General features: G+C 44.8%; 1 protein-coding gene across 1 annotated transcript; it reads left to right on the top strand.

Annotated features, from left to right (window-relative positions):
- The first annotated feature begins 4,034 nt into the window (after window positions 1–4,034).
- On the top strand, window positions 4,035–12,352 carry Snrpb (small nuclear ribonucleoprotein polypeptides B and B1). Its single transcript, XM_006984515.2, has 7 exons — window positions 4,035–4,174; window positions 6,354–6,505; window positions 8,162–8,273; window positions 10,312–10,464; window positions 10,859–10,997; window positions 11,295–11,420; window positions 12,050–12,352. The coding sequence occupies exons 1-7, from the start codon at window positions 4,172–4,174 to the stop codon at window positions 12,058–12,060; spliced, it is 696 nt and encodes a 231-aa protein (XP_006984577.1). The 5' UTR covers window positions 4,035–4,171; the 3' UTR covers window positions 12,061–12,352.
- The last annotated feature ends 1,940 nt before the right edge of the window (window positions 12,353–14,292 follow it).

Genomic DNA, 14,292 nt, shown 5'->3' with positions numbered 1-14,292 from the left:
ATTGATAAGTAATATTAAGCCTCTGAGTCAATTATTTGGGGAGCTACTACTGGGTATTTGGGTGTTGCTGGCCAGACTCAGAAACTTCCTCCTACAGTGTCTTGCTTGTGAATTTTAATACAGAAATTGAGAGAACAGTGAAATACGAATTACTTTTTAATTAAGGAGAAGTTTCAGACAGGTTGAAACATGAGAGTCTAGAACCCCCAAATTTCTAGTGTGCCATTTCCTAGTATTCTTAAAAGGCTGAAGCATCTTTTCTTTGACGTTGGGGTGCAACGTCAAGGACTGGCAAGATCGACAAAGCTGGGTTCTAACAGACAGGTTATACTCTGGTACACTGCTCATGCAGACCACAGTCCAATTCCCAAGTCACCCTGCTTCCTTGCTACAACAAAGTAGACTCAGTAGGATGCTGGCTCATGGCTAGTAGTCATGGTTCTTATTCTTTCCCTACTTTCCACTTCTTTAGGATCCAGACAGCGTTGTTTTGGCTGTGAGGAGGAAAGCTTAGTTGTGTGAATTTTAATGCCACTTAAAGGAGAGATTTTTGGGCTGGGCAGTGGTGGCACACGCCTTTAATCCCAGCACTGGGAGGCAGAGCCAGGTGGATCTCTGTGAGTTCGAGGCCAGCCTGGACTACAGAGCAAGATCCAGGACAGGCTTCAAAGCTACACAGAGAAACCCTGTTTCAAAAAAACAAACAAAAAAAAGAAAAAAGAAAAAAAAGGATAGATTTTTGTCATTTAATAACCTAGGGTAAAGTAGAGGGCTGGACTTTAAGTCTGGTAAACTGCCACTAGCAGAGACTTACTTGATTTTTGAGGAGTGTGTGTGTGTGGGGAACCTGTAAAAAACCTTAGGATACATACATTTTGCAACATTGGAGATGTACCTGAATAAACTAGTAAAATTATGAAAACATTGAGATTGGATTTTATCACTGAATATACTGGTAAAGAAATTAGATAGGGTGGAGGATGTGGAAGAGAAGCTGCCGAGCCTTGGAGAAGCACATTGCAAATGATAGACAGAGTGAGATGAACAGCAGTGGACGAGGCTGAGCTTGGGAGGTCAGAAGTGCTACTGGTTATCTATTTTGTAGCAGAGCTACAGGGTGTCTGTGGCTTTATCTGGTCACTGGCCTAAGGGCCTCACCTTGGTCCCCTAGCCAAAGCTGGTGGTGGCTGCCACCACTCCTTGTATCTCTAGTTAGCTTCATTTCGTTACCCATCGCTGTAATATTGCATCATATACTTATTCCTTTGGTTTCTTGTTTTTCTCAGGAGAACACAGGCTTCTTGAGGTAAAAAACTTCCAATCTCAGTAACAATTCATGGTATTAGTAGCTACTAAATAAATTTTGGTTTCCTTTTTTTTTTTTTTTTTTTTTTTCAGACAGGGTTTTGTAGAGCCTAGGTTGGCTGTGAGTTTGCTACGTCATTGAAGCTGGCTTTGAACTCCTGATCCTTTTGTCTCCATCTCTTAAGTGTTGGGATTGTACGCATGTGCCAGATGCCTGGCTCCAATTTTTTTTTTTTTTTTCCGTTTGAGGCAGGATTTCTCTGTGTAACCTCCCTGGGTGTCCTGGAACTTGTTTGTAGCCCATGCTGGCTTCAAACTCAGAGATCCGCCTGTCTCTGCCTCCTGAGTGCTGGGATTAAGGGTGTGCACCACCACTGCCCCGCCAAATAAATATTTTTAAAATGCTTCAAGGAATTCTGCCTCTGGTGACTGGGTAATGTGGGGACAAATAAACAGCTGAGTCAGAGGTACCATCTGTATTTTCATTCTGATTCTGACACCTTGGACATGCCAATTCATCTTGCTGGGCCTCCATGTCTCTCTATCTGTAGGGTGACAGAAATGGGACAGTGGCACTGTCTCTTAGAAATGGTGTGAAGGCGGCAGAGTTCTGAGGTGGGAACATTCCCTTGAACATTTAGGAAGACCTCTCTGGCTGCAGTGAGAACAAGATTAAGGCAAAGAGACCAATTAAGGACTCATTTAGCAATCCAAGCGCTGGAGGCTGGAACTAGGGGTGGCAGCCGTGGAACAGATAACAATAGTTATATTCAAGGTAATTTGAACGTGGGGTCCATTTGCTGACGGTAGATTATGACACAGAAGAAAGGAATTAACTATGCTGCAGGTTCTCATTACTTTGTTCTGTTTTTTTGCTCTGTTTGTTTTGTTTTGTTTTTTGCTTTGTTTGTTTTGAACTAGGTGCCTGGGTGGCCCCGACTGGTTCCCAACTCCTGGAGTACCCACCTCACTGTCTGCGTGCTAGGATTACAGGCGTATGTTACCATGCCCTTTTATATGGTGCTGGAGACGGAACCTGGGCTTCGGGTGTGCTTCACAAGCACTCTACCAAACACTACATATTCCTAGCGCCACTCCTTGTTTTCTTAGCAAACTTCTGAGATGTGGAAGAGTAATAAGGTCAAGAATTCAGTTCTCAACATGTTAAATTTACTGTATCTGCTCCACAGCAATTAATCGAGTGTTTTTTTTTTTTATAAAAGTCCAAAAGTTAGAAAAAAAAAAACAAAAACCAAAACAAGATTAGAGGAATAAATTAGAAACTCCTGGGCATATAGGAAATAATTAAAAGTCATGGAGCTGAGTGAGATTAATTCATTCAGCAAACATTTATTGAGTCCTTTATGCTAAGCAGCGATCTAAGCAATAAACACTATACTGGAGTTTAATTCTAACAGGATAATTAAATAACTTAAAATATATACAGTAATCATCTCTTATTCCAGTTCCAGTTACCTTTGGTCTATCGGTCTGAAAGTATTAAATGGAAAACTCTAGAAATAAGCAATTAATGTTCTAAGTCGTGCACCATTCCGAGTAGCACGAGGAAATACTGTTTTTGCCTTAACCACAAATCATCCCTGTGTGTAGGTGTCCACACTGTATATACTACCCCCACTCAGCTGTCATAGGGATCATCAAATTGGCTGACCTGCATTGTAGTGCTTGTGTTCAGGTAGTCCTTGTTCCTAGAGCACTTGAACCTGTGATGCTGGCAATTCAAAGGTACCAAAATATGCTTTCTTTAAGCGAAAAGGTAAGTTTACCATAAGTATGCATATGAAGAAAAAATATAGCATATATAGGTTTGGTACTGTGACTTGGGGAGGTGGGTACTGGGAGTCTTGGAAGGTACACCTCTCCAGTAATGAGGGGACTACGGTTTAGCATGTCAGATAGCAATCAACATTAAAGAGAAAAAAACAAAACAAACAAAAGTGTAAACGTGAGGTGCCTGGGATGGTTGCTTTATTTTTTATTATTTTTTAAATAAGAAGGATGGTCAGGGAAGTCCTCACTAGGACAGTGTTATTTCAGCCTTAATCATGAAGGTAAGGGCGTCAGCATGTACATCTTCCTGGGGGTGTAGCGCTCCTGCTGAGACGAAAGCAAACGCAAAGGTGCAGATGAAGATCATTCCAAGCCTTAATGAGAGAGCCGGGCGGTGGTGGCTCACACCTTTAATCCCAGCACTCGGGAGGTAGAGGCTGGCGGATCTCTGTGAGTTCGAGGCCAGCCTGGTCTACAGAGTGAGATCCAGGACAGGCTCCAAAGCTACACAGAGAAACCCTGAGAACTGGGGTAGGAGGGAGGTTCGGGGCAGCGGCGTGTGGAACAAGCCACTCCAGTGGAGACTAAGCTGGGAGGGTGTATGTCCAATGAGGATCCACGCTTTCAAGGGCGTTCAGTTTTATGTTTGCCAGCAAGTACGATGGTGTACGCCGGCATCGGCACTAAGGACGCCATAAGTCGGAGGATTGGAAGCTCCGGACCAGCCTGGGCGACATAGGCTGGGCGACATAGTGAGACACTGTCTAAAATAAATCAAAGCGAGGCGGGGATCCCAATAAAACCAAAATGAAGAAGAAAAAACAACAAACACCAAAAATCAAAACAAAAACAAACCCCCAAACAAACCGTCCGCGGATACCACCGCTCCACGCCCTCATTGGCTTCCAGAGACCGGAACTCCGAGGGCTGAGTCCGGACCGGAAGTAGCTTCACCAGCGGAGGCATTTTGCAGGCTGCATTTCCGTTAGCCGCGGCGGGAACCGAGCTGCTGGCTGGCGCCTAGGCCTCTGTGGAAGCGAATCCGGTGGGGATCTGAGACATCGGAGCCGCCACCATGGTAAGAAGGCGCGGGCTGGCTGCGGGGCGCTCGGGGGGTGCGGAGCGGGCCGGTGGCTGACGGCGGCCGTGGGTCGGAGCCGCCGGTGGCGGAGAAGGTCGGGGCCGAAGCCGCTTAATCCGGGCGCCCAAGGCCTGGGCTTGGCGGTGCGGCCGGGCCGGGCGGAGGGGGAGGCCGCGCCGGGGAACGGAGGCCGGCGAGCGTGCTCGGCGACGGGGCCACCCTGGTCTCCCGGCGCCACGGTGGTTGGGGTTCCGCGGCCGCGGTAGCTGTGAACTTGTGCGGGGTCAACAATGTGTGCCCGGGCTCGCGGAGGTCGCTGCCGGGAGCCGGAGTCGAGTGGCGGAGGGAGCGGGAGGGCGGGGAGTGTTGGCCAGCAGAGCGCGACCCTGCTACGCGGGTGGTTTTTTATATATGTGGGGGTCTGTCAGGCGCGGGACTGCACCCTGGAAGAAGTTCTGTCTTCTCTGCGCCGGGCTGGTGTTCACTCCGGTCCTTGGGCTTTGGGCAGAAGTAACGGCAGGGGAGGGGCGGGCAGGCTTTCTCCTGGGCCAGCGCAGGCTCCCGAGGGGTTGCTTGGCAGCGCCCCGCTCCCCCTGTAGGAGGGAGGGCTGGCTGGAAATCTGGAGAGCTGCCCGAGCAAAGAAGTAGAAGGCGAGGAACGGCCAGGAACCTGCTTGCCGAAGTCCTTACACTTGGCTTTATCTTAACTGTAGTAAGACATCGCTGAAAGATTTTTTTCACAGGCTTAATAAACTTACTTAGATTTTAGAGAGGTCAGCCAGGGAGAGTGGCCGGTGCTTGAAATCTCAGTTTGTAATTTCTATGCTAAGCAGGCAGAGGATCTTGATTTTTTTTTTTTCTCCCCTGGAGGCCAGTTTTGGCTACAGAGAAAATGTAATAAATATGTCGAAGATTTCCCTAAAACAGTAGTTGCGTAGCTGGAGAAACCCGAGGTAGTAAAAACAGGTTATCTTTTTGAGGGTTGACTGAGGCAAGTCCTTAGTTAACCTTCAGCGTGGGCCATCTATTTTATTAGTAAAAAGGGATGACAGTGGGCCCAGTTTTGAGGATTAGATGAAATACACAATCCCTTTCAGGAGCCTGGCTATACAGGGAGTTCCCAAAAATGTTAGCTGTTACTGGGCAGATGGACCCACGAATGCTGATCCTCTCCAACAGAGCTCTTTGAGATGATTGTTTAAGCAGAAAACACATAATCTGGGGTTTCAGGTTAGGGCTGGGTAATGCTAACCCGTGATCAGCAATTGCAGTTCCTGGTACAGAGAAGGCACTTGGGTAGTCAGAAGTAACACAACACCAGTTAGACTTGTGGGGAACTGATAGGTTTCTGAGAGAGGTTGCCACAGGTACCTCTGTTCACCCAGGGATGTGTATAGGCTCCTCCTTTGTTTTTGCAAAGCTACATTGGGAACCAGGATAGAACCAGGATAATTGTTTCCCTTAATTAGAAATTAAGGCTAACAAGTTATATATTAGACTGTTAAGTATCCGAACGAATTAGCACTCGGGCCCAGAAAAGTTTCCCAAGTTACCCTACTCCAGTTCTTGGTTTGAGGACTCCATTCTTGCTTCAGAGCTGATTCACTTTCTGGTAATAAGCTTTTCCTTGAGTGGATTTTTAGTGCCAGTTGAATTCCAGTTCTTAGTTTAGATGGATTTAGATGTTTGTAGCACTGAGTCTACACAGTGGTGGATGGCTTAATGTCTGGTGTGCCTACTGTGGATGGATTTGTGGGCACTTCACAGTCCTGAGACAGATACAACATAGACAAAGTCAATCATAATCTGAGGAAGAGTGCCTTCCCCGCACCCCCCCCCCCCCCCCCACAGGATTTCTCTGTGTAGTTTTGTGCCTTTCCTGGAACTCTGTAGCTCAGGTTGGACTCAAAGTCACAGAGATCCGCCTGCCTCTGCCTTCCAAGTGCTGGGATTAAAGGTGTGCACCACCACCGCCCCGCTGAGTACCTTTTTTTAAGGGCAGGAATAATAGCAAATTAATGGGCAGGAGTCAATGCTGAAAGCTGGGCGATAAGATTCTTAGAAAAAGGCCTTGTTTGGAAGATACCTGAAAATTGAGAAATTTAGACATAGAAAATTAGGTGGTGTGTGAGTCCAAAAGAACTGAGCCTCACTGATCCCTGCTCCCTTCTTGCAGACTGTGGGTAAGAGCAGCAAGATGCTGCAGCACATTGACTACAGGATGAGATGCATCCTGCAAGATGGCCGGATCTTTATCGGGACCTTCAAAGCTTTTGACAAGCATATGAATTTGATCCTCTGTGACTGTGATGAATTCAGGAAGATCAAGTAAGGAGAGGGCTGTGGGGAGGGAAAAGGCACTAGTGATGGACCCGATGGGGAAGGGATGGGTGGACCAAGTGTGGGATGGCCATTCAGCTAGGTGTTCTCGTTTGCCCACCTGCCTTTTGAAGGGAGAAACTGAGGTGGGATTGATGGCTGCTAAGGAATCTCTTCCTTAATCTAGAAAACCTTGCTCTCTAATTCTAGCAAAGTGGAAGTTGGTGAGGAGGGCTGCTTGGCTTTTAATTTCTCTGATTTTGCATGCCCCTGGGTACCGGGGTAAAGGGCTCTCATGTTCTCCCCACAGGTGTGTGAGGGGGGAGAGCTTGATTTTCTGGCCTCATTACCTATTTGTAGAGCTGTAGCCTACAGGGCTCTCGTATTGCAGCCTGGTCTGAAACTGCTTTAAGAAGCCTCTGACCCTCTTCAGGGTAAGTGCTCTGCTCCCCATGTGGGTTTGGGGCCAGTCATTTTTGTTGGCATTTTCTAAAAAAAATTGAAGATGCTTTCTCATTTGCTGCAATTCTGTAAGTTTATTAGCTAACTCCAGGACCATTAAACTATCCCAGTCCTGCTTTATATATTGGGGACATCACGAGGCTCAAGAAGTGATGTAACTTTGTGGTCATATGCACACTCCTGATACGCAGCATTCGTGTTATGTACTGACTGAATTCCCGTAAATTCTTTTTGAGATAGTTCTCTTTTGTGGCCCAAGGTCAAGTATAGAATAAAAATGCAGAGATGCCTGGGTGCCTGGTACATGTTAGAGTGGGCCAGCAGATCAGTGGAATTTCCATTTTAAAAAGAAGCTGATTTTCTCATTTAAAAAATGATGGGAAATACTTTTTCAAATAAAATTTATGAGAAAAAACTTAAATACCTGCTTTTTTTCATCATGAAAAGCTAATACAGGCTTATTTAACAAGACAGTATGAGCTAAAAAGGGGAAAAATCTAAGTTGTTTTTTTTAAAAATCAGGATATTATTTCTTATTTTAAAAACTGGCTTTGACTCCCTGCTCCTATCTTGCAGATACTTTTCCTAGTTTACATTTTTCATTTCATTCATCTTTTCCAGTTGTTTGGGGTGGGTTCTGGTTTGAGGTCACGCATGTGAAATTTCTATGTGACTCTTGTAAAAATTCAACTTCTTTGTATGTGAAATCTCTCCTACCTTGTCCTCTATTCCTTCTGTTCTCATGCGAGGCGAAGGGTGGAACTGTAGGCCTTGAGGTTGAATTGTTCCTGGTATAACACTGCATGGATGTGTAGTGGGTGGTATTCACTTTTGTTTAGGAATTGTTTAGCCGACCTTTTGTCTATGAAAACTTAAGCTGAAGGCAGGGAACAACGTAGTATCAAAGAAAACCAGGAAAGGCATTTTCAGTTGGCTATGGAAGTGTCTACATCAGGGCTGGGCTTTTCTGCTGCTTGTCCTGTTTCCTGGTCTGTGCATCTTCTTGGCTTGGTAGAAAACAGTCAGCCATCTCTTCATATGAGGTCACTTAGTCTGAGATGCTGTCCAAAGGACCTGTTTTAGAAAGTTTATATACTCTTTGCCAGGTGATGTAATATAAAGCAAACCTTTGTGATTCTTAGATAGGGAAACCTAAATGTTTTCTACCTTCTAATACTTTTTTGTCTAAAAATTCAATTTTAGGCCAAAGAACTCCAAACAAGCAGAAAGGGAAGAGAAGCGAGTTCTCGGTCTGGTGTTGCTTCGAGGAGAGAACCTGGTCTCCATGACAGTAGAAGGACCTCCTCCCAAAGATGTAAGTTCCTCCTGAATACCTGTAGAAGGGAGGCCCTCATGGGAGCCAGGCTCTGTTAAGTGCTCTGGCTGTGCACTCCTTTACAGACAGTGAATAAATGGAGAGCTAGAATTTGGGACTTGAACCCTAATCAGCAGGGGAGCTACCTGAGGCCTTTCGTCACTTGCTAAAAATTAACAGTTCCATAAATTATGTAACAACAGTGAATGAACAAAGAGGGAGGGTTCAGATGGAGGAAAAGGGAGGGAGAAACTCTTAATTGTATCTCAAAAAGAAGTAATTTAGAATAAATAGTAGTTCCTGCTGGGTGTGGTGGTGCCGCACTTTTAATATCAGCAAAGGCAAGTGGATCTATGAGTTCAGGATTAGCCAGGGCTACATGGTAAGACTCTGAAAACAAAAACAGCTCCAAATCATAAAATTATGGGTGCTTTGTTTGGTAGTTACAGAATAATAGTATTTATTGGTCATCTGTGCACCAGGGACGGCAGTGTTTCATTTAATCATTGTAGGAAGATTTTAGTTGGCTTTTGAAAAATTATTCTCACCTTGTTGATGGAATAAACTAAGTTTAGCAGTTCGTCTAAGATGTCACAGCTAGTAAATGGCAGACCTGACGTGTGATCCAGATGATCGTGGTTCTACAAACCAGTGTGTGTTTATAAATAGAGCTGTCTAAAAAGAACCTAAGCAAATTTCTCTTCTCCCTTATTTTAAGACATTGTAAATCGGGAGAGTATTCTTAGCCTGTGTTTATGTATATATGTGTGTTTTAATTTTGCCTGATTTGGACCCAGGATGTCCTGTATGTTGGGCAAGCACTGCCACTGAGCTGCATCTTCAGCTCCCCCGTTTTTTTTAGCCACACACATGCTTCTTTGTACTGCATGATTTGTAAACATCCTTCAGTTACCCTCTTGACTTAAGTCTTGCTAATAGCCTCTCAAGTGAGTAGAGAGTAGTTTATCTCATTCCTTTTCTTATTTTGAACACTACAGCCTTCTTCATGTGTAAATATGTATTAGAGGAATTATTTGGCCACTGTCACTTAACAAGAGAAAATCAGAGAACCAGTGGATCTCATGTCTCTGTTGACAGGTCAAGTGCTATTTTATTTTCTTAGGCATTAATGTAGGTATTGAGTGACATGCTTCTCTAGACTTAAGTTCTAGTCTCTTTTTAAGGGGTGATAGGTAGGTTCTTGGTCTTGCATGGAAGAATGGTGTTGATATGTATGTTAGTGTATATAATTAGTACTGTTTCAATGCCTTAAATGCAAGAGGCTCCTAGGCAGTGCTATTCCAAGGTGTACTTAGAATTCTTTAGCCCACTGAGCATTTCAGCATGTTTTGTACCAGGCCCTTTCTTTTGGGCCACCAACCAGCTCCCAAATCATAATGGAGACTTAATTAGTTTTGAATGCTCCATCTTAGCTCATTTCTAGCTAGCTCTTTTAACCTAACCTGTTTATCTTTATCTATGGGTTTTGTTTTTTGTTTTTCTCTGGAGGCAGGATTTCTCTATGTAGCTTTGCGCCTTTCCTTGAACTCACAGAGATCCGCCTGGCTCTGCCTTCCTAGTGCTGGGATTAAAGGCTGTGTGCCACCACCGCCTGGCTCTTTGTTTTGCCTTGGGACTTTTTACCTTTTCTTAGTTTCTTGCTGTCTGTAAGTCTGGCTGATGGCTGCCTGGCTTCTGGCCCTAGGCATGTCCCCCCTTTCTCCTTTTCTTGCTCCTTGTTCTAATTTTTTGAGCCTAGATTTCTCCTATTTATTCTCTGCCTGCTAGCTCTGCCTATCCTTTCTCTGCCTAGCTATTGGCTCTTCAGGTCTTTATTAGACCAATCAGGTGTTTTAGGTAGGCAAGGTGAAACAGATGCAGCATTCTTTACATAATTAAACACACACCCTTACATCGTTAAACAAATGTAGCATAAACAAAAGTAACACACCTTTACACAGTTAAATATTCTACAGCATAAACAAATGTAACATCTTTGCCTAGTTAAAATAATAATCTACAACAATCTTCTTTTCAGACTGGTATTGCTCGAGTGCCACTTGCTGGAGCTGCTGGGGGACCAGGAATTGGCAGGGCTGCTGGCAGAGGAATCCCGGCTGGTGTCCCCATGCCCCAGGCTCCTGCAGGACTTGCTGGGCCAGTCCGAGGGGTTGGAGGCCCCTCACAGCAGGTGAGGCATTGGAGGAGTACTACCATTTTCTGGTAGCTAGGGGAGAATCCACAGCTTGATCAGGAGTCCAGAATGACCAGAATGATGAGTCGTGATTGTCAGGCTGTCAGTGTTTGTGTGAAGAGATGTACAAAGGTATTCCAACTGAACTTAGCAAAATGTTCCTGTGACATTGAATTCCATGTCACCAGTCTTAACTGAAAGTGCAAGTGCTTTTTTTCCCCAGTTGGATTGGCCAAGAGGCTGGAAATTGGGCATTCAGGCTTTCTGATGGTTGACTTTTCAGGGGAAGTCTGATGGCATGAGTGTTAGCTTTAGGAGGCTTCAGGCTTGGTGCAGTTGAGGGGGAAGATGCATAGTTAGGGTTTTGTTTAATTCTTCTTCGTTATTTTAGGTGATGACTCCACAAGGAAGAGGCACTGTTGCAGCTGCTGCAGCCGCAGCCACAGCCAGTATTGCAGGAGCCCCAACTCAGTACCCACCTGGTCGTGGGGGTCCTCCTCCACCCATGGGCCGAGGGGCGCCTCCTCCAGGTGAGTATCCTCAAAGGAGACCAGTACTAATTCATCACCAGATGCCTTAGCTGGATTCATGATGAAGTAGCTCTTGACTGAAACTGATGATGAGTTTGTGTGATTAAGCAGGATTACTCTGAGATCCAGCCTGGCTGACTGAGTTGGGAACTAGCTGGACAAGAGCCGTAGGAGCCCCACTCTGGCTCAGGGGCCCCTTTGCTTGTAGAAGCTGAGAGGATGGACTGGGCTGTCTGACTGGTACACAGCTTTGTATGTTCCAGCTTTTAAGAAGTCACTTGGGTTTTTCTCCTTCAGGTATGATGGGCCCACCTCCTGGCATGAGGCCTCCTATGGGACCCCCAATGGGGATCCCTCCTGGCCGAGGAACTCCAATGGGCATGCCCCCTCCTGGGATGCGACCTCCTCCTCCAGGGATGCGAGGTAAGTGCCTACAATAGTGACTTTGGCTTCCTTCCCTAGAGTTTATTGGGCTGGGAATTGGAGATTGGCTTTAGACCTCAATTTAGGGAAGTGAGCTCTTGGATAGCTGTGTCCAGAAAGTATCAAGGAGGGAGTTAACATTAACAGGTTGGTCTCCCCTCCTTAGTGGAACAGAGGTGTGTTCAGTGACTAGTCCTGCAGCCCTGGCTGCAAGATGAGAGTCCCAGAGATCACAGTGGAGACTGTCCCATGTCCTTGACTAATTAAGAGAGTTCAGTTCCTCTCTTGCTGGGTGTGGTGGTTCATGCCTTTAATCCCAGCATTCCAGAGGCAGGTGGATCTCTGAGTTTGAGGACAGGCAGGACTACATAGTGAAGTGTCTTTGTCAAAACAAACAGCCCAGAAAGCCCAGAGAGCATTCTGACTACCAGCTCTGTGTTTTTTCTGTGAAGTCATAGTAGGTCTTAACATAAATAATACTCAGATTTTATCACCATTTTATTTCTCTTTGATTTTGCATTTGCGGTTTTTTTGGACATAGGCCAGTCAGCCCACCCCTGTAGTCACTTGATAGCTAGCTCCCTGCAGAGTTCCAGATCGGGTTCTGACTAAACTTTCTCTTGCCTTAGGTCTGCTTTGATCCTCGCACAGCGCTGTGGCAGTAGCTCCACCGAGGTGTGGGCCCTGTTCCCCAGGGCCGAGTTACCATAGACCTGTTTGTTTGTTATGCTGTTCATGGAGTCTCCCTGGATCGTCTGGTTTCCCTTTCAGGGCCCCCTCCCTGGGGAATGTGCCCTCCAAGGCCCTAGACTCATCTTGGTCCTCCTCAGCTCCTTGCCTGTTTCCCAGAAGGCTGTACATAGTCCTCTTTTTTTTCCTGTGGCCTATGAAGCTGGTTTATAATAAACTCTTAAGAGACTGTTATACACACACTTGTTTGTCTTCAGAAAAGCCTTTGATGAGTGCCTTATAAAGGGTTTCCTTGGAAAAACTAACCCTACTCTTAGCTGCTTCCCTATATTTTACTGTTGTTTGGGCTATGAAAATTGCAAACTGAACTACAACGAGGCTTTTTGTCCATCAAATTTAAAGACCAGTTTGAGGAAATTAGCATTCATATGCAGTTAAGTGTTATATCCCTTAGGCAGATCTTTATGAAGCAAGCAGACACTAAAGGTGAGAACCCTGTTGGGTGGGGTACTGTTAGAACTTTATCTCAGGGCCACACAACACACATGTACATACTGCAACCTGACTTTTAAGTGGGATTGCATGAATTCTTTGTTTGGATGATGAGATATATGTAGCACAACAAGACCAGTGACCAATGGAAGTGCTGGTTTTCTTGGTGTGCGGTGGTAACTCTTGGAAATCATATAGAGGTAAAGAGTCAGGGTTATCTCAACACATGACATTGGATTAAATTCATTATCCTTTCATGAGCAAAATGGGAACAGAAGGAGATTCTAAACATAAAAGTCCCTCAGCTAGGGCCCCGGGGAGGGTAGCTTAGTGATGGAATATTTGCCTGGTATTGGCAAAGCTGGATTAGGTCTCTAGCACTGCCAGAGGTAAGGGGAGGGCCTGTACAGCCAACAATGTAACAAGGTCCTGCTTTACTGATTCCTTCCACTTGGTGCTAGAAGCTGAAGCGATGGCAGTTGAGAAGAAAATGTTGTTATTGTAGTAAATTATCTACAATGACAGAACATGTGTCCAGGAAGTTACAAATAATTCACAAGGCCAGAAAGTAGTGAATGAATTCAGTAAAGTCGTAGCGTAGAAGTCGACACAACTATATACCAGTGTCAGTCTGAAAAGGAAATTAAGAATTTTGCTTGGGATATAGTGTCTTAGAGTTCTCTAGAACAGAATATATATGGATTTATTATAACGGCTTACAGATTGTGGTCCAACTAGTCCAGTAATGGCTGTCTACTATTGGAAAGTCCAAGAATCCAGAAGTAAAGTTCACAAGGCTAGATGTCTCAGGTGGTCTTCAGTATTTACCAGGGACGTGAAGAAGTAGGCTGTAATGCCAGTGAAGGAATGGACTTGCCAGCAGGAGCAAGCAGGCAAAGAGTGACTTCCTTCTTCCATATCCTTTATATAGACTGCCAGCAGAAGGTGTGTTCCAGATTGTTTGGATCTTTCTGCCTCAAAAGATCCGGATTAAAATTGGGTCATCCCACTTCAAATGATTTAATTAAGAAAAAAAAATCCCTTATAGGTGCCCAGTTGCTTTGGTTTTCGTTGATTCCAGATGTAGTCAGGTTGACAACCAATAGCCATCACAGATAGCAAATAGAATAGGAATCAAAGGTCTAAGGTTCAACTCTGAAAATGAAATATTGTAAAAGGAAATGAGGAAAGGCATTCATGGGTTGAAACATGATATTAAGCTAGTTGTACCACCTAAATGAATTTAGTACTCTAAAAATTCTAGTGTTTTAGGTTAGAAGAAACATGCTAATTTTGTGTGCTATCCTGAGTAGCCAAAATCTTGAAAGTAAGATGTTCACACTATAGTTATCTGTCAAAGCTGTAATGAGAGTTCGTAAGTGGCATCTAGACAGAAACCTGTGAGTAGAGAATGGAATTGAGAAGCCCTTGATGAGGGAGTAAGGTTGAGTCATTCAAGTATATAAAACAATGTTGAGACAGGAACAACCAGACTCCTCACTCCTAAAAGTTCCTCAGCAATCTAGAAAAGTTAGAGCTATAGACTAATTAGAAGGGAATACAAATCACTCATTATTTATGGTGGTGGGTTTTTAGATTTGATACTGAACGTCAGGATTGTGAAGCTTAATGCATCAAAGGATGTTAGCATGTGAAGCGTTTAAAGGGGTAGTAGGATGACGAAAGAAAA

The sequence above is a fragment of the Peromyscus maniculatus genome, chromosome 4, assembly GCF_049852395.1.
Source record: "Peromyscus maniculatus bairdii isolate BWxNUB_F1_BW_parent chromosome 4, HU_Pman_BW_mat_3.1, whole genome shotgun sequence".
NCBI classification, from domain to species: Eukaryota; Metazoa; Chordata; class Mammalia; order Rodentia; family Cricetidae; genus Peromyscus; species Peromyscus maniculatus.
The sequence above is the reverse complement of the archived record's forward strand: the minus strand, read 5'-3'. Positions and strand labels throughout refer to the sequence as shown.